The 20,548-nt window shown below is 38.6% G+C and overlaps 2 protein-coding genes across 2 annotated transcripts; one reads left to right on the forward strand and one right to left on the reverse strand.

Annotated features, from left to right (window-relative positions):
- Nucleotides 1–7,934: 7,934 nt before the first annotated feature.
- Nucleotides 7,935–8,849, forward strand: LOC143542557 (pathogen-related protein-like). Its single transcript, XM_077035119.1, has 3 exons — nt 7,935–8,004; nt 8,077–8,378; nt 8,672–8,849. Exons 1-3 carry the CDS (start codon nt 7,935–7,937, stop codon nt 8,813–8,815), a joined length of 516 nt encoding a protein of 171 aa, XP_076891234.1. The 3' UTR covers nt 8,816–8,849.
- A 9,388-nt stretch (nt 8,850–18,237) lies between these two features.
- Nucleotides 18,238–18,992, reverse strand: LOC143542518 (protein MKS1-like). Its single transcript, XM_077035086.1, has one exon. It carries the CDS (start codon nt 18,907–18,909, stop codon nt 18,238–18,240), a length of 672 nt encoding a protein of 223 aa, XP_076891201.1. The 5' UTR covers nt 18,910–18,992.
- Between the last annotated feature and the right edge of the window lie 1,556 nt (nt 18,993–20,548).

Genomic DNA, 20,548 nt, shown 5'->3' on the forward strand with positions numbered 1-20,548 from the left:
GACCAAGGAAACTGTTGAGTTATTAAACTCACAGGTTCCTGCCCTCGAGACGTCTGTTGCTGGCCTCGCGCAGGATCGCCAATGGCTGGTGTCACAGGGCATGACTCGTTGCGCTTTGGCGATGAAATATTCCGCCGAGTTTCAGGCCCTTGTGATGGACTGCAATGCTGCCGCGCGCTTGGTGGGTCAAGCTGAAGGGTTTACGGATGGGTACGAATATGGTATGTTGAAGAAGAACCCATCCGAGTACCCTTACAAGAGCGACGCGGCCTGCGCGGACATGGCCGCGGTGGGGGAGAAGTATATGAGTACTCCCATCCCCATCCTTGTGCAGGTACCTTGACCTTAATGAGTTTTACTTGATTAATTTTCCAAGTGTTTTGTACTCAGTACTTTTCTATTGATTTGCAGATTGCTGCGCTTGCTGACCAGCCCGACCTCGACGCGCTAAAGAAGTTGCTCGATGAATGCGAGGGGGCTGGTGGCGATGATGCTGGCGCGGGGGATGTTGCCCCTGCCAGCGCTTCTGGCGCGGCGAATGAATCTGCTCCTGACACCGTCGTGATAGAAGACTCCAATGAGGAGGAAGAACTTGACTATGGTCAGTTAGGAGATGAAGAGGAGCAGGCTGCGCCAGATGCCGAGGGCGATGATGAGGATGATGAAGAGGCTAGTGTCAACGTGGAGACTTGAGAAGCCATTCATGTTTTTATTTTTATTTGTAATTTGTAACTCATCATACTTGTAAATTTCAACGCTATGGAATGAAACTTGTTTTCCCTTTTTCACATCTTGCGCATTTCCATTCATCTCTTCATGTTTGCTTGTATAGATATAAGATATGCTTGCACGTTAAAATAAGAACAAGGTTGTAAGGAAATTATTCACTTAACCATAGTCCTATTTTGTAAGTGGTTTCGCAGTATCTTGTTTATGCTGACATGCGCGATATCTTTTCTCAATTCCTTTTTTGCGCGTCGAGGTCGCGCGGTTTTAATATGGAAGTATGAGTTTTAGCCATTACATGTCAGCATGTGTTACTCAGATATCCACTATGATTCCGCGCGCGACCTCGACCTGAGACCTTAACAACTATGATATGGCATGTACTTTGCCTTAGTTGTGTTTAAGGATTTTTTTGATCAGGCTGCGCGGGATGGATGTTTGTGAGTGTTTTGAGCTAAGGCTCTTTGTTTTGGGCTAAGGCCCTGACGTTTTTAGAGTTAAGACTCATTAACGTGTTTGAGCTAAGGCTCGTAGGTTTGGGCTAAGGCCCTGACGTTTTAGAGTTAAGACTCGTTAACGCGTTTGAGCTAAGGCTCGCGCATGTATGTTTTACTTCGTTTTATTTCGTTTTGAAGTCAATATAGTGTTGTCATATTGCTCCAAATTAATAAAGGAAGTGTGAAACATGTATGCAAAGGTAATAGAACAAATATTGAAAGATAGCGCGAATCATCATTCATGATGGCTTAAAAGCCTTGATTACATATTTGAACTTTTACATGTAGCATTTTCTAAGTTGTGCCGCGTTCCACGCGCGCGGTATCTTTTTTCCATTCAAATCTTTTAAAGTGTACGCGCCTTTTCCCAAATCTTCTGAAATTTGATAAGGTCCCTCCCAATTGGGGGACATTTTTCCTGGGGGTATTGCGCGGCTAGCTTCATTGTTTCGAAGGACAAAATCATTTTTCTTGAAGTGGCACTCTTTAACGCGCTGATTATAATATTTTTCCATCTTTTTCTTGTATCTGGCTTCATTGATGATAGCCGTTTCTCTGCGCCCTTCAAGCAAGTTAAGGTCCAATCTTCTTTCGCGCTCGTTATCAGTCTTGCTCATCATGAGTACCCTATGGGATGGGCATCCAATTTCTGCTGGGATCATAGCCTCTGTCCCATAGGTTAGGCTGAACGGGGATTCGCCATTGCTAGTTTTGCTTAATGTCCTGTGCGCCCACAGGACATTAGGTAACTCTTCGACCCAAGAATGGGATTCTCCCTCCAACCTTTTCTTCAGCCCATTTAACAAACTTTGATTCGCGCGCTCCACTTGGCCATTCCCCTGAGGGTGGTAGACCGAAGTGAAGATTTGGTTGATGTGCAATTCTTTGAGCCAGCTGGATATCTTCCTGTCAGTGAATTGTTTGCCATTGTCGCTCACAATTTCCATAGGAAGGCCAAAACGGCAAATGATGTGGCTCCAGATAAATTGCTTCATCGCCTCAGCTGTGATTTTTGCTAGTGGCTTGGCCTCAACCCATTTAGTGAAATAGTCTATCGCCACTACCAAAAATTTCACTCGCCCTTGCGCTTGCGGCAGGGGCCCCACGATATCAATGGCCCATTTGTGGAAAGGCCATGCAGAGGTCACCGGAATCAAGTTGTTCTTTGGCCGCATGGTGTTTGGCGCGTAGCTCTGACATGCCTTGCATTTTTGTATTTCTGTTAGCGCATCCAAGTACATGCCTGGCCAATAGTAGCCCGAGCTCATTGCCTTGGCAACCACCATGCGCGGGCCAGCGTGTATGCCGCAGATTCCTTCGTGAATCTCCCTAATCACATAGCTTGCTTCTTCAGCATCTAGGCATTTCATGAGCGGTCCAAGATAAGAGCGTCGATATAATGTACCATCAAGTAGTTCATAGTTCTGCGCCTTGTGTCTTATCTTTCTCGCCTGTGCGCGATCGTCCGGTAACGTCCCCTCCTTCAGGAATTCCATTATTGGAGTTATCCAGGATGAAGGGGTTGTATGAATTACAAGGACCGATTGCGTTTGCACTGACGGGTTGCTCATCACTTCCACCCTGACATCTTTGCCAAAGTGATCAAAATTAGTTGATGTCATCTTACTCAACGCGTCAGCGGACTTGTTTTCGCTGCGCGAGATGTGTATGATTTTGAAGAAGTCAAACTGCTCAACGAGCTTTTTTGCCTGCTCTAGATATAGAGGCATGGTGTTCTCCTTGGCATCATAAAGGCCATTGACCTGTGCAGCTACCAAGTAAGAATCAACATGTGCCTCTAGCTTTTTAACTCCAAACTTGCGCGCAATGCGCAGACCAGCCAGCAGGGCTTCATACTCAGCCTCATTGTTGGTACTCTTGAAGTCCAACCTAATAGCATAAGTATATTCATGATTATCAGGGTCCACCAGTTTGAGGCCTGCGCCGGACCCTTTGCTGTTGGAGGCTCCATCAGTGAATAGCCTCCAAACATCTTCTTCATCATTTGCTCGCGGAGGGTCTACCTCGCGCTGAGCTTCTTCAATCTTTCCCTCTGGGATTTCCGTGATGAAATCCGCCAAAACTTGACCCTTTATTGCTGGACGGGGCTTATAAGTGATCGTGTGTTCACCCAATTCCAGCGCCCACTTTGTCAGCCTTCCGGAGAGCGCGGGGCGTCGCAAGACTTGCTGGATGTTGTAACCTGTCAGAACTTCAATCGGATGACCATTGAAGTATCTGTGAAGCTTGCGCGACGCGTGTGTTAGTGACAAAACTAACTTTTCCATGATGGAATAGCGCGTCTCAGGGTCTGTCAGCACCCGACTCACATAGTATATTGGCGTTTGGATCCCCTTGCGATCCACCAATAATACTGCGCCGATGGCGCGGTCTCCAGCTGACAAGTACAATGTAAGGGTTTCGCCAGGAAGTGGAGCTGTGAGGGCGGGCAGCTTTATGAGACATTCTTTTATCTCACTGAAAGCTTGCTCAGCCTCAGGCGTCCACTTGAATTGGCTCTTCTTCAAGCAATTCCTCAAAGTGTTAACGAATGGAGTAGATTTGCTGGCGTGGTTCGCTAGGAACCTGTTGATTGACACCAATCTACCATTCAGCTTCTGAACCTCTTTCATGGTGGATGGTGAAGGCATGTCAAGGATGGCTTCCACCTTTTCAGGTTCACCTTGAAACCATCCTTAGTGACCATTACACCAAGAAATTTCCCCTCTTCCGCGCCGAAAGTACATTTGCTCGGGTTGAGCTTCATGTTAACTTCCGTTAGGCGCTGAAGAGTTTCCTCGATGTCTTTGAGCATTTGTCTCTCCTCCCTGCTCTTGATCACCAAATCATCAACGTAGACCTCTAGATTTCTTCCGATTTGTTCACTGAAAACCGAATCCATAAGTCTCTGATAGGTTGCGCCCGCATTTTTTAAACCAAAGGGCATTTTTGTGTAACAAAAAACACCCTTGTCGGTTTTGAAGGCAGTCTTGTCTTCGTCCTGTGGTGCCATTTGAATCTGGTGATAGCCTTTGTAGGCATCCAGGAAACATTTGAGCTTGAATGGCGCCACGGAGTCCACCTTTGCGTCGATGTTTGGGAGGGGGTAACAGTCTTTCGGACATGCTTTGTTGAGGTCCTTGAAGTCAATACACATCCTCCATGACCCGTTGCTTTTCTTTACCATCACAGGATTGGCTACCCACGTCTGGTATCGGATCAGGCGGATGATGTTTGCGCGCAACAGGTCCTCCACTTGCTCATTCATGGCCTTCGCCTTTTCATCCCCCATGATTCTCTTTTTCTGAGCAAGTGGCTCCACCGACTTGAACGTGTTAAGAGAATGTTGCGCCAAGTCTCGCGGGACCCCCGTCATATCGGAGTGTTGCCACGCGAAAACCGACGTGTATTTTGTGAGCATCTTTTTCATTCTCAATCTCGTTTCGTCTGAAATGGTAGCGCCAATTGTGACCGTTTGCTCTGGGAATTTTGGGTTTAAAATCCACTTCTCTGGCGCATTGTCCGCCATTGGAAGTTTCATTCTCCCTTCCCGCGGCGTACTTATCACTGCGCACAAATGATCGCGGTAAACAAATGTTACGCCTGTTGGTGTAGGGAACCCCAATGCGCCATGCGCTGGCGACGGTACAGCATTAAATTGGGCAATCGTTCCCCTACCCAGGATCATATTGTGGCATGACGTGGTGGGCAAGACCAAGAAGTTGACAACTTCGGCTCGTTTGTGCTCATCATCCCCCATAGTTAGTTCAAACTGAATCTGGCCTAGGGGATGGATGATTTCATTTGAAACACCACAGATTGGTGCGTTCACAATTTCGAGCCGCGCTTGGTCTGCCGGGTCTAACTTTCTGAAACATTGCTCGTACATAATGTCAGATTCGCTTCCAGTGTCCACCAGGACCTTTGACACTTCGTAATGAGCAATGTGTGTGGTGATGACGAGAGGACTGCTTATTGAAGGGCCTCCCCTGATTCTTGGGAAGATGACTTGCTGCTCGCGCCAATCTCCGTGGATTTGCGCGCTTCTCTTTTTTGACGTCTGCCCTTGTCGTCCCCCCTCAGCCACACAGATTCTTTTGTATTTCTTGCTGGCAGAGGCTCCTTCCGGTTGCTCATCTTCTATTCTTTGGTTTTTCACCAAGTGAGCCAGCCTGCCTGATTTTACATCCTTCTCGATCGCATCCTTTAAATGATGGCATGCGTCGGTGTTGTGGCCCGGGGACCTGTGAAATTCACAATATTTGCCACTGTTTTGCGGTCCCTTGTAGTGTAGTTGCTTGGGGGGCTTGAATTGAACATTCTCAGTACTTAACACCTGTGAAGGTGTTTTAGTGAGTGGAGTCCATATTCTTGGCAGAGGTCTGCTAGGATCTCTGCCGCCCTCCCTCTTGTCACCATCCCCGCGATTACGAACATCTTTTTGGGGCTGGGGTGAGCTTGGTTGCGCTTGCTTTTCTGCGGAAGAAAAACTTGTTGGCTGCAACCTGGACCATACAGAGTTCTGTTTGGCCCTCTTCTCTTTGCTGCGCGGTGATTCAGCCTGATGCGCTCTTTCTCTTGCCCTATCTTGGGCAATCTGTTTTTCATTTCTCGCGAAGACTCGCGAGGCTTCCATTAGTTTTGCCCAAGTGGTGGGCATACCATCTTTGCTTACGAGAGCTCGGCGGAGTTGATCACTGCGCGCGCCTTGTATAAAGGCCACGCGCAGGAGCTGCTCAGTTATACCCCCGATTGCCAGGGACTCCTGATTGAAACGAGTGATGTAATCTTCAATCGTTTCATCATTCCTGCGTACGCAGTGCATGATGTCATCAGGATCGCGCGTGTGCCTGCGCTGCTGTACGAAGTGGGCTTGGAACTTTTCTAATAGTTCCTCGAACCCATCAATTTGCCCAGTCGGCAAGCTCTCGAACCATACCCGCGCTGCGCCCGTGAGGCAGCGAGCAAACATATGACACCATGTTGGCATCGTCCAGCTCTCTAGGTTTCCCGTGTTATAGAAACCTTGCAAAAAGTCATCTGGATCTGTTGTGCCATCATATTTGCCCAGACCACTTGGCATCTTGGTCTTGTGCTGGATGGGAGCCTGCGCGATGCGCGCAGTAAACTTTGAGTGTTTTACCAAGATGGCTGGTCTGTAGGGTGTGGTTACGTCCACTTGCCCTCTGACCGGTGGGCTGTATGGCATGTGCAGATCCAGATCTGCTCTGGCTCCAAGCGCCATGTTCACAGGCGCGCGGAGCTGTGAGCCTCCTGCATGAGTATCCCGCGTCTTCCTCATGCTATGCACTTCTTCATCACTGAACTCAGTGTGTGCAGTGTGAACAGAATGTCCTTCTTCCGGCGCGCGCGGCCTCTTTGTAGTCTGCTTATCAAACGCTTGCCTTTGTGTTTGGTCGGCTAGCTTCTTCTGTTTGACCATTTCGTTGTACTTTTCCATCAGACGCCGCTGCTCGTTTATGAGCCATTCATTCGGATCATTTGTTTCTTCTTCTGGACCCATTGGTCCTTTCAGTTTCGCGCCGGCCATATTTTGTAACGCGAGATCGTCTGGAGGAGTTTCAGTCTGGCCGTGAGGGGTTGTGACGAAGGGACGGTTGCTGGTGGTACGCGTAGAATCACGCGGAACCCTCAGAACCTGCTGTCCGTCGTTAACACCCTCACGTTCAATATCCTCCAGAGCTTGATCAACGTTACGAATGCCAGAAACCATGGTGATTGATTTTTTTGTAGATCTGATTAGATCTGATTGCCGATGTAACAGTGGATGGCGCCAATGAAGAAACGTGGATCTACTCACTGGTAGCAGATCTACTTTCCTCGGGTGTGATTATACTATTTCACCGATGGTTCTTCTGGATCAGTGTTCTTCCACCTACAAAATGAACAGCGCCGTTACTTACCCCTCAGAAAGGGACAGAGGGGTCCTCTTTGGGGTAACCCTCCGGCGTGAGAATAAGTATGTGTAGGAGAAGATAATAATGTGAGAGTAAGGGAATTGGGAGAGTATTGCTTAATAGCTGAATACTCCTGTTACTCTGTATGATTGTGTGATTGAATATGCTTCAATGTGAATCAATGTGTCTGTAACTGTCAATGATTGAGTATCAATGTCCTCATCAAAGTGGAGTTGATGCTGTATTTATAGTGCTAGGGTTTCCACTGATTAGGCTCAACCTCGTTGGCCTCCTCCAATCGCATTGCGCCACGTGTCCTCTGGGACACCTGGCGCTTTCTCGTTGGTTGTAATCACGTGGTAGCACATGTGTCATGCTGAGTTGTCGACCTTTCATTTGGCAGCTGTCAACATCAGCATATTCTTATTTCTTAAAAAGATGCCTTCTGGAAGGTTGTCTGACGTGCACAATCAAGGTTGCCCTAATCCTGATTTGGGTAAGGGCGAGATCGATTATGTGCATGTGTGATATGCGCCCATCCTGAGGATGCGCGAGGTCTTCTCTTTATTCTCACGCGCAGATATTTCATGCGCAGATGTGATATGCACGAGCATGTGATATGCGCCGCGCGCATATGTGATGCGCGAGCATATGTGTGCCTGGGCAGATGATGCCTGAGCATGTTTTGTATGCGCCATGCGCATAGGTTTTGGCTTTGTGCCTTCATAATGTGTTTATCTTGTGGGTTGACCCGCCTTGGTCGGTGTTGAGGCGGGTACATACCTCTTCAGAGATGTTCTACAAGGTGAAACCTGAGGATTTTAAATCTGCTGACGTGACAAAGCTAACAGTTTCTGTTAATGGTATAAACATAACTTCTCTTCATTTCTATATTGTTAATTATAAAGTAATTGTTGATAACGTCTTATATTCAGGTGGGAAACATTTGACGCGTCAAGATGTAGTTAAAATGGGTGGTGGCTACAATATGTTTCTTCAAACGTCGTTACCAAAAAAATTACGGATATATAATCCTAGTGATGAAACTGTTGATTCAGCTCTAGAAATCTTCACAAGCACATTCCCTCGTGGTTTTGTATTGGAGGTTCTCGAGGTTTACTCGGGTCCTCCAGTGATTGTGTATAAGTTCAGGCATTGGGGATACATGGAGGGCCCATTCAAAGGTTATCAACCTACAAATGAAATAGTAGAAATGTTTGGTGTCTCCATTGTCAAGGTGAAAAAACGTTAACTATTGTACAATCATGACTAGCGGTTTTTCGTTAAACATACTTTTTAAACCGTAAATCATGGTTCAAACTAAATAAATCTTGCACCCACATAACTGGCTTATTTTCTTTCATTAGAATTAACGATTTATGAATCAATCCTATCATATAAGTAATAATAATCTAGTCTTGTCTACTTAAAACAAAGACACAAAACAGTTATTAGTCTTGTTTCTTACCAAGGTCATGTTTCTCGGTAGATCGGTCATATGATCTTTTTTTTTAATTTAATATTTAACAGTTGGATGAACAATTTAAGATCGTGAAGCTTGAGTTCTTCTATGATAGAGGACAACTTCTTGCGGGTTTGATTAAGGGCGGGAGTGTGGCTGCCACCGGAGAGTCAAGCATAGATCTATCGTCGTCAAAATGTCCTTTGTCTTAAAGGTTGGAATATATGTTTTGCTTTTATGTATAAGGTTGGAATACACAATGTTATGTTTTCCAGCTAGTTCGCCGTGCTTGTATTGTATTACCGTAATAAATAAAGCAATAACTATATTCCGGCCTTCTCTAAAAAATAAAACGTTACGTCCAAGCCTAGTGGCTTAGTTTTTATCAAGGATTCTTTATCTATAAATGTAATTATTTGATGGATGAAAATCTCAATTCCAGTTCATGTAGAGGAAAATTAGAAATTTTGTACCTTTGACAATGTAGAGGAAAATTCAATATTGGCAATTGAATTTAGTTAAGGCTCCATATTAGGTATATGTTACTCTAGTCCAAAACTAAAAACTAAGTAAAAGAAAAAACCGAAGACGAGAAACATTTGTGGAAAGTTGGATGGTATAAATAATGCTATTCAAATGAAAGAATTGAATATTTGAATATGAATCTGGTTACAAATAAGTTATTTTAATATAAATCTAGTTGAAAAATACAACATGACAAAAGAAACAATTAGGTAGTGTTTGTTATGGAGGAATGAAATGTGAAATGGAATAAGTCATTTCAAATAAATGAAAAAAAACATGTTTGGTTGTCATGTATGAATGAAATGGATCATTCCACATGAAATGAATCTCCTTCCATTTTTAGGATTTTCATTCTTTTGGGTACGGCTTCGATGAATGAAAAAGTCAACAATTATTATTACTATTATAAAATTATAGTTATATTATAATTATTATTATTTTCCAATTATAGTTATTATATTGTTATTATATAATTATCATTTTTGTTTTATATATTATAATATAACTATTTATTATATTAGAACTATTACTACATTATCAATATTCTTTTTTAAAATTTGATGAGTTAACATTGCACAACGTATATACGGTTTAACTATCTCGTTGCAGCACGAAGGTCCTAAAAATAGTTATTATGAATATTCATTTATTATTAATATATTTATTTTTTATTATTATTACTAATAAAAATATTAATAATAATAAAGTGATTAATCATTTCATTCTTACATGGTAACCAAACATGACAATGGAATGTGTCACACCCCGACTAGCACAATGCGGAAGCGTAAAACGGGAATGTAACAGACACCTCTGATATCAACACATTGTTTATAAAGAAACATTACAAACTAAATTACAATATATTACATTTATTCGTTCTATCATTGTTTTACAGTCTAGGCGATACAAACAAAACTAGTTCGTTAACTAAACGTTCTTACTACTAACACCCTTGCTTCTATTCACATAGCATCGACCACACACTTCAGGCAAGTAACAGATCACCAAATTACTCCGATTTAGGTACACCTGAAAAGCAGTTTAAAACGGGTCAACTACTAGAGTTGGTGAGTTTCACGAGTTTCAAGAAAACAGTAATGAGTATTCACAAGTTAACACTTGTAATCATGAAATAAGTATGTATGTATGTAAATGATGTATGTGATGTAATTATGCTAAGCTACAGTGAAGCCTGGACTGTTCGTGCTGCGTGCCTCCATTTCCCACGCTCAATCAACCACTGTGGCCCCTTTCCGCCCACAACATGCCCCTGTAGCTATGTCTAACACTACATAGCCTGTTTGTATAAATATGGTCATGTGCAAACGGCGCTATGTGACACGGAAACCAGGCCGATTCCATTTGGGTTTGTCAAACCAATAGTACTATTCACAAGCCACCGGCTCGAAGTTAATCACTGTGATCGTGGGGACTTTCGTGTGTTAGCACTTAGATAATTCATATCAGTACATGTTTCAGGTATGTATATGTAATCAAACATACTTTTCATCCCAAAAGTTTGTAAAACAGTTTAAAAGTGGGGTCATGAAACTCACGGTTTAGTAGATATTCAGTACTGTATCAACTCGCGGTTTGTTCAGTCCGCTATCAGTAGTTCCTATAATCAATATTATAATAATATTAATATTTTAACATTATTATAATCTCAATACTAAACTGGGCTGTATAACTAATCTGGGTGTAGCTGGAACGCCCAGAAAGTGGCAATAGGCTTAGGTTGTGATGTTGTTCAATGTCTAATACTTAAAACTGAACTTGGCTCAGATTCCCGTTTTCCCAGTTGGGCCAAGTTGTTCGTTTGCGCGTTCAGAAAACAGTTATGGGAAAATAAGCTTGGGTAAATGTATTGGTTAATAAAATGATTAAGTTATAAAGAAAGATCACATATTGGGGTCCCGGATTAGCCACGGGGCCCGTTTCCGTTTATACAGTTTGATTTGAGAAGAAACGCGCACAATCCATCCGGATTATCCAGGTTTCTCATAGAAAAGTCAATTTTTACTTAATTAGCCCAAAAATATGATTTTTGATCACTCTTGGTGTTTTGATATTCCCGCAGATTCACTAGTTGCGAACTTGACGGTTTTTATAAAAACTGAATTTGTTTAATATTCATATTAGCATAATTAATTAACCGTTAATCATTAAATTATGAAAATTTAACCACTTATCAATTAAAATATGTAGATTTTTATAAAAATATTTCTGGAATTTATTTACTGATTTATTAATTTATAAAAATTCATTTTATCAGCTATATTTCGCCTGAAAATCGTTCGTTTACCCCAAAAAATTTCCAAAAATTCCAAAAAAATTCCTGAATACTCAAATCATGTCCCAAAACAACCTGTATCAATTCCAGAATGTAAAAAGCTCGTGTGATATTCTTTTCGGCCCAAATTCGGCTGTAAAAATTCACACGAACGCAAATAAACAAAACACATTTAAAATTCTCCAAATGATCCCAAAATTCATATTTGATCAAGATACATCAAATTTGAGTTCCCAGAAAAATTTCATAATTTTTTAAGTATTTTAGCTATTTTTCCCAAATAAACGTCGTAATTAGGTAATAAATTCGCCAAATATTATCGGATGGTCGAAAAATTACCAAATTTAAACAGGGGCTCATTGACATGGTCCCTGATTTCACTGAAAAATTTCAAGTCCTAAAAATATGCACATCACAACCTTAACCTAAATAGCCCGTAAGCGAGTGTTTCGGCATTACCTTAGCGGGTTTGGCTCGTTTCCGACCTTTTAATCAAGTTTTCAGGTTCTTGTGCTTCTAAGAAAGCTAGGTACAAGTCCTATATCACAAACCAAGCAATATTTCATCAACATAACAGCCCTTAAGTTAGGGTTTCGGCTAGTGTACAAAAACGAACTTTTGAACCGTAAAAACGTTGTTTCAACCCTTTAATCCGTGTTTATGGCCAAAAAAACTATCAAAACAGGTTCCTTACCATGTGTATGATCAAAACATGTTTATGGACCATTTTTAGGATTTTTACACGGTTAGGAATGATTTTTAGTAACCAAGACATGTTTTTATGGTATTAAACAAGTTTAAACAAGTGTAAAAGTAGCTTATTTAAGTTGTTTACCTTAGGGTTTCTTGAGTTTTTGGCTGGAGAAGAAGTTTATGTCCAGAATTTTCAAGAAATAATATTGAAAATATCTTGTATCTAGTTTAAATGTGAAAGAATAAAAAGGGGGGGAGCTGCTGCTGCGATCGGACCATCATGGGCACACTTTGGGCCCATTTTGGCCCAAGTTTCTGATTTCTCAAGCCCAAAAACGAAAAGCCCAGTCCAAATTTAGTTCGGGTTCGGTTTTTGGCTCGAAAAACTTATCGGGTGCGTTAAACAGCGCGAAAACGAGTGTTTTTTGGCTAGTTTTGTGTAAAATTATAAAAACATACTATACGTTTGTAAAAATCAAAAATATTTTCACAGATCGCTTAAAACATTTCAAATAAGTGTTTGGTAAGTATTTTTCGGCTTAACGGATGGTACAATGCTTGGTTTGTAACTATCTTTCGCGTTTACATATATAGCGGGTAGTTAAACGAGCATATTTTCGTTTAACTTGTTTGCTATCAAACTAAGGCCATATTTCTAATGTTTTAGCTTGTATAGATCGTATATCACTTATAGATGCCCCCCCCCCCCCCCCCCGAGATATTTGGGTCATAACCCGACCTGTTCGGTTAATCGTTCGTTTGTACGCAAAATGCGTTTATCTGCTTAATCGGTAAATACGTACTGAGGTTTACCTTGTTTTGGCTCAAATGTCACAGAATGGTAATAATCCATTTCATTCATTTATCCATTCTATCATCACGTCCATTCCATTTCTTCATCTATTCCATTACCCGTACCAAACATGCCCTTAAATTGAAACAAATGATTGGAGTGGGAGTCTGACTATTTGAGAGAGATGGTAAGTTAATTTTGTCGGCTTTTCTTTATATAGTTTGTTTCTTGTATTTGTAGCTTTTTAAGGTTTTTTTATTCGCTTATTTGTATTTTTGGGCTTCTTACAAAATTTAATACCTATTAACTGAAAAAGAAAATTGGTCTTAAAATTGGAAGTCAAGATCGACACTACAATACAAAGGACACAAAAGAATAGTTCCCATCAAATGATCAACGAGTATGTAGCTTAGCCATCCATATGTTGATAAATAAATGTGTGGCAATTGCAAGAGATTTTGCGCTCGCCGCCACCACCACCATTTGCCTTTCTGTGATGAGTGAGGTCTACACCATTCATCATTCAAGTTCAAGTTTGCTCATGCACTGGTCTAGGGCTGTAACTTTTACTCGAAATTCAACCAGAATCCGAAGCCATCCAAACCCAGATTATATTTCATATTATATAAATCTGAAAGGTAGTGATTACATTGAAACAGAAGGCAAACGGGTAGCAATCTGATCTACTCATTTTTTAATTACAAAACCCAATCTTTTAAAAACTACATTGGCTGATCTTGGAGTCACAGCATTAATATGCATGACCTGTTGAACTCGGCAAAGTAAATTTACAACTTCAGGATCGAGGAAACCCAAATTAAAATACACCTGAAAACCCAAACCATAAACTGGTCAGTTATTGGATCACCCTTCCCAATTAAAAATCCCGAACAACCCAATTTGAAAAACATGATACTAGAAAAAATTACCCAAACGTTTATTGTCTTTTTTATAGATGCATTTTGGTTTGATATTTGTTGGACTCTTGAACATTATCATATTGTCAAATGTTGTTTGAATTTTGATTTATTTTTAGTAGCGTATTTAAATGATATTCTGTGAAATAAAATATATAGTTTTTTTTCCAGCTAAATCCGAAAAGGCGAAAACCAAATAACCTGACACAAACTAACCCAACCCGAACCATCACACTTGAATGACCCGAACCCAACCAACCCAAACTTTAAATAGGTCGGTTATCTGGTCATTCATATGGCATTAAAGGGTCATACATGTTTAATATCATGTAGTGTTTTTACTTTCCATTTGTTTCTTTCTTATGTTTTTACCCCTTGTGTTGCAGGGGTGTGAAAGTGTAACGAAGAAACTAACTACGTACACACATTACTACAAAATCGGTCGTCGACTAACATTCGTTTATAACATTCAAGACATTCTATTTAAAAAGAGAAACCACCGTGCACGGTTGTTTGATTGTTAGCCTCAAACAAAAAACCGATTGGTTTTTCGGTTTGGGTCGGTCAATAACCAAAATCTAACTTGAGGTAAATTTTTGCTTAGAAATACATGGAATGAATGCATAAATACATGCAATGAAATATAAAAGGAGTATCATTTTAAGTAACTGAATCCGTTTAAAAATAAAATTCAAATTTAAAGTTAATTCAAATTCTAGAGTTAAGGATTTTTGAGTATGAACCGAACTCACTAAACCCCAAGTACTAACCATGTATATATTTTACATAAAAATACAGCATCTTGTTGAAATAATATGAATCTAGATAAGGGTTAGGTTATAACAGAAAGTATAGTTTTTGTAGGAAGGATAAGAAGTAATCTTGTCCATTAATTTTGAACATGGAGGGTTGAGATTAGTTCAGGAGGAAAACAAGTGTGAACACAAAGGAAAGGGTATAAAAGGAATAACACATTTATTGACTTTCTCTCTCCACATGCAAGACACATGTCAAATTCACCAATCATTTTTAAACTTCCATAACTTTTTTTACTACGTTTTTATTGAAAAACAAATTCACCATAATAACGAGTGTCTTTTTATCTTTAATACGAGTACCATATTGTAATATAAAAATTAAAAAAAATTAGTGTGTTTTTACAAATTGTGTTTACCAAATTGTGTTTTACAAAATTATGTTATACAATAGTATTTTTTCATTGTGTTTTATTTTAATTGTGTTTTTTCCATTGTATTTTTTACATTGTGTCACATAATTTTGTTTTTTATTGCGTTTTTATCATTGTGTTTTTTTTCATTGTGTTTTTTACATTGTGTTTTTCATTGTGTTTTTTCGAACTTTTCCGGCGATATGGTGGCGGTGGGTGACGGTTGTGGTGGCGGTGGGCGGTGGAGTGGTGGTGGTTGTAGGAGATAAGTGAAGATATAATTGGGTTTTATGTAAGTGGGTTTTAAGATTAAAGTAAATGGGTTTTGATATTTAAGTATTAGACTAAAATACCTTCCTTCTTAGCCTTCTTAGTAAAATCAAACTTCTTATTTGAACTTAACCCTCTAGATACAACTACAAATTTGAATTTTTTCCTTTTAATCATGTTTCTTCGAATCAACCAAAATTTTGAAATGGATTTCCTAGGTTTAGTATCAATTAGGATTTACTTTCAAAAGAATCCCAATTTAAGAAAACCAATTCGAATAACTGGTAACCAGTTCGATGAGTATCCTAGGTAAGCAAAAGTTTACTGAAATAGTTTTAATCAATGTTCACTTGTTCAAATGTTAATATTTATGTAATTCTCGTACCGATTTCACGGCTTTACTCAAATGGCTAGGTTTAGTATCAACTACAAATTTGAATTTTTTCCTTTTAATCATGTTTCTTCGAATCAACCAAAATTTTGAAATGGATTTCCTAGGTTTAGTATCAATTAGGATTTACTTTCAAAAGAATCCCAATTTAAGAAAACCAATTCGAATAACTGGTAACCAGTTCGATGAGTATCCTAGGTAAGCAAAAGTTTACTGAAATAGTTTTAATCAATGTTCACTTGTTCAAATGTTAATATTTATGTAATTCTCGTACCGATTTCACGGCTTTACTCAAATGGCTCAAGAACAATTGATCATAATCAAAATAACCCGAACCGAAATATTCGGTTGACAAGCTTCACACTTATAATTATCTTTTATTAAACATAAATCAACTAAAGACTAAGCGTCCTATTTATAAAACGGGTCTTGGGTCCTATTTGAAATTTTTAAGTGGACTTTAATACACGTTATTGATTCAAGAACGGGTCTTGGGTCTTGGCCTCTTGGGGATGTGATAAATGTTGCCAAATTGAAATTGGACTTCAATCGATTTGGGCTTCTAAAAAGCTAATGTATTAATTTGTATTCACAGTTAACCAACTAGTGCAGAACATAGTCTTCCAATATAGTGCATCTACTAACTGTATAGATAGCTAGGAAAGGAAACTAACATATAGTGCATCTACTAACTGTATAAATATGGCCATCTCGAGAATACAAAATAATAATATTATAATAAAAAATAAAAAATCCAGGCCTTGGAACATTAAATAAATGGGTCTTAAAATACAAACTCAACAACTCATACATTATTTAGATAATTGTGATAACAATAAGCAAAATAAAAGTATTTTAGCAAAATGATTTAGTTATAAACGAAACTTGAAGCTCTTCTAGCATTTTTGGAAGCAAAACCTCGATCAACTCTTAGTAATCCATGGATTCTAATATGTTGTTCTTAATAGCAATAATTTAGTCTAGTTTAGTATCTAGTTACATGGTTCTTATAATAAAGGAAACATATTATCTTAATTACAGGAAAAAATATAGCTATAGGCATATATTGTTGAACAATGTGATAAACAATATCGATTGATTAATTGAGATTGCAGTTCCTTAATAGTATTCTTATTGTGTTTCTTGATCAACTTATTATTTCAAGGTATACTTGATTTTGATTATTCGTTGTTGCTTAATTACGTTTGTTATGTTAACAAACAACACAATCTATAAGAGAATAAATAGATCTACTGATCTTTGTATTGTAACTTGTTTCTATGCTTTATTGTTTAAACTGACTACTTTTACAAACGTTTATGTCTTTAGCTATGACTTTTCCAGTTTAAAAATTTAACATGAAAAAGAAAATCGATGTAACTGGTCGTGTTCGTGACAACCACAAATATGTGTCACTTGTTCAGGCTCATGTGGCTGGAATACTTTTGGTTCATGTCATGTTCTACTTTGTGTAAGATTATCAAGTTTGTTTTAAGTTCGATCTACAATCTTGCGGGCATGAAGGGTTTAACACCCAAACACAAGTAAGATAAACTAAACACAGTTGGTGATTCTTTATGAAACTATAACTCATTAATGTTAAATACATGCGTTTGTTTTTTAAATCTATTTTTAATATTCCCGTAAAGATAAAAATAATAAAGTTTAATTCTTTTTATAAAGCTTATTAAGTTTTTAAGTATAAACATATAAACTTGGAGTAATCTATACACACCATTTATTTCCCAATTGAAAAAGTTGTTCTATTGTATGTTAAATAATAAGCTAATAACAAATGTCGGTAAGAAAACCAAAGAGTATTTTGATTTAAAAAAAATCAAATAAGACATATCAATGTGTTTTCATATTCATTTTAAATAAAAAAACAAACAAACAAAGAGTATTTCAACAAGAAAGCCAAGAGTGGGGCAACGATGCTCTCCAATTTGAAGAGTGCGGTGGTCTAAACACAAACCAAGAGTAACTTTAATTAAAAAAAAAATCAAAAATCAAATCAAGATACCTTATCCAAATACTATTACGTGATTCATTTGAAAACTATCAAACTCTAAACGATTTGAAAATTATTATATGAAAAACAGCATATGCTACAAATACTATTACACGTGTAGTTTACGAGTTATTAGACACACATAACTTGATTATAAAGAAAATTCTAGACTGACCGTTCACTACGTTTTAGAAAATGACAAAACTAACTAATGATTATGACTAAGTAAGCTCGACCGCCCAAGCCATCCAGAATCGGTTCGGGTTTTCAATCACATTTCCAGACCAACCCATCAATAAAACCGACCAAACCGTCTAAAAACAATTCCATTTTAACATTTTACACATCAGTTTCAAGACTCAAACCTTATCCCTTAAGAACATCCGATAAAATTAGAAAGATACTCCAAAGTCCAAACCAACTAATACACTTTAATTTAATTTCAAACCAACTAACTCAAGTTTTTACATTCAAATTTCTCTACAAAATTTAAAAAATAATTACAAATTCCAATTCTACCCCTACCTACCTACCCATGGTAAACAAAACAAAGGTAACTAATATTACACATTAAAAGTCAAACAAACTATGAAAAAGATCCACATTTGGAGTTGTGGGTGAAATTATATGTGTAGATAAAAGATTTGTAGGACTTGGAATAAAATAATTATTCCCCTCTAAATTATTCCAATTATTATTATTATTATTATTTATCACTGGACTTAGCCCATGAAAAAAATCATTAGTCAACGGCGAGAAAAAATTTGACGGCACCGGCGGCAAAGATCCCGGCGTCGGCGACAATATTCCGGGAAAACAACTCAATTCCAAACCTTCCGTCGATAAATTACTAGTTTGCGCCGGTTTTCTCCCTTCCGGCGACTTTACCGCCTTTTCAATGGACGCAAATCTGGCCGCAGGCGACACTGCTCCGCCGTCGTCTTGAAAACCGGAGTATGGGCCGACCGGAGAAGGAGCAGATGGGCCGGTTAACCGTTGGACTAGATTCATGAATTCGTTAGAGGTTGTGTAGATTACCTTTGGTGAGACGGTGTAGATGATGACCGGTGGCCGGAATTGCTGCTGCGGCGGCGGTGGGTGGTGTTGGTGTTGGTGGTGTGGGTGTGGGGCCACCGGTGGTTTGCGGATCTTGTGGGAGTCTTTGTGGACTCGGAGTGGGGCCGGACGGGGGCCTTGGAGTGACCGGGGAGACTTGCCGGCGGTATATTCCGGCGAGTCCATGACGGAGATAATAATAATATTATTATTATTATTGAGGAAAGTGAGTGAAATGGTCTACTTATGTAAGTGCAACTGTATGAATGTGGTTGGGATATTTAATTTGGAAATAAATAAACAAATGGTGATTGCTGGGTCAAATTGGAGGCGGGTCCCACATATTATTTTATTTTTATAAAAGTTTTGAGTGGTTTATGTATTTTATAGTCCATTGATAATGGTTTGGTTTAATCGGCCGGCATTCTTGTTTTGTTTTTTTCCTTATGTGAGAATGATTATTACATGTTGGTAAAGTGCATTGATTGGTCGGCGGGGAGACAACATTTTTAACCTTATGTTATTTATTTATTTATTTGTTTTTTCATTTCTATATATGCTCAACTTTTCAACCCCTTATTTATGGTTGATTTCCATTTTTTTTTTTACTTTTTAGAATATAAAGATAGACATATATTTATATGCATGTGAATCAGAAGTAATTATAACAATGAATTCGCATATAAAGTAAAACATATATACATGTGCATCAAAGCGAGTTATAATTGATAACAAAACTCATAAGTTGTACATACGATCGTAATTAGTTTGATGTGTCGTACATGTTGATCAAAATCTATAATAAAGTGCATCAAATATGCAAATGTTTTGAGTTTTGACACAATTTAGTAGTGAACTTTGTGCCCAAAACACAAGTATGCCATCTTGAAAATATATATTTTGGTGACGGGTTGCAAGTACCTACTATTTAAGTGGAAATGATGTGTACGCATAATATAATAATATGTGATATGATGTATATCTATCTTATGTGTATATGTATTTACGTTTATTTTCTTGTTCAACAAAGTTTCTTGTAGATATGATGTGGGCATGAGGTTATTTTATTTAAAAAAACACGTAGTTTAAAAAGTATAAATGTGTATACAATGGCTATATGAAAGACAAAGTTGGCTCTAAAAGAAAAGGGGAAAATGTTGGTAATTTGTTTATTCATATGCCCATGCTTTCCAAGTACAACCAAAGTTTGATCACAAGTTTAGTCATAGTGGCTTTAGATGGGTTATGGGTACTCTTATTGCCTTTTCTTTCAATATAATAGAACCATTGGGAAAAAAAGGTGTCTCTTTAGTAGTTATGATTTTAGTTTGGAAAGGAGAAGAAAAAACTTGTAGAAAGAAGAAAAGTGTTTTTCGATTTCACAATATAATATTTGATCTTGTTATCTAGGGTTGATTGGCTAGCAAAGTATAAGCCGGTAAATAGTCGATGTCACTACTAGAAAACTCAGTATCATTGATGACAACAGCCAGTTAGTACTTTCTGATAGATTCTACAGTATATACACAGGTTGAAACATGAAATAAAACATTGACTTCTTCACTAATTTCGTATTTAAATCAATTAAAAGTTCACTTTATAAGCTTTATTATTTGTTCTTTAAACCACTTTTATAAAGCTACAGCCAACAAACACATTGAAATTTGAAACATGGACTGTATGAATTGAAGCCAAGCGTGACATCCCTATATTTCAAATATAGCAAATTGTTTTTTGGACGTGGTTCATCCCAAGTTGACTTGTTTTGTAGCAAACACAAACCAAGAAGCACATTTCAAGCCCGACAATGTATAGTATTCAGTAT

The sequence above is a fragment of the Bidens hawaiensis genome, unplaced genomic scaffold (assembly GCF_021521415.1).
Source record: "Bidens hawaiensis isolate Kalapana, Puna unplaced genomic scaffold, B.hawaiensis_p1.1 tig00012897_1, whole genome shotgun sequence".
Classification (NCBI taxonomy): domain Eukaryota; kingdom Viridiplantae; phylum Streptophyta; class Magnoliopsida; order Asterales; family Asteraceae; genus Bidens; species Bidens hawaiensis.

Bases quoted from the DNA above. Each gene is read 5' to 3' on its own strand.
- LOC143542518 (XM_077035086.1), bottom strand. From the start codon at position 18,909: ATGGACTCGCCGGAATATACCGCCGGCAAGTCTCCCCGGTCACTCCAA.
- LOC143542557 (XM_077035119.1), top strand. From the start codon at position 7,935: ATGTTCTACAAGGTGAAACCTGAGGATTTTAAATCTGCTGACGTGACA. The intron at 8,005-8,076 runs GTATAAACATAA...TCTTATATTCAG, and splicing joins GCTAACAGTTTCTGTTAATG to GTGGGAAACATTTGACGCGT. The intron at 8,379-8,671 runs GTGAAAAAACGT...AATATTTAACAG, and splicing joins TTGGTGTCTCCATTGTCAAG to TTGGATGAACAATTTAAGAT.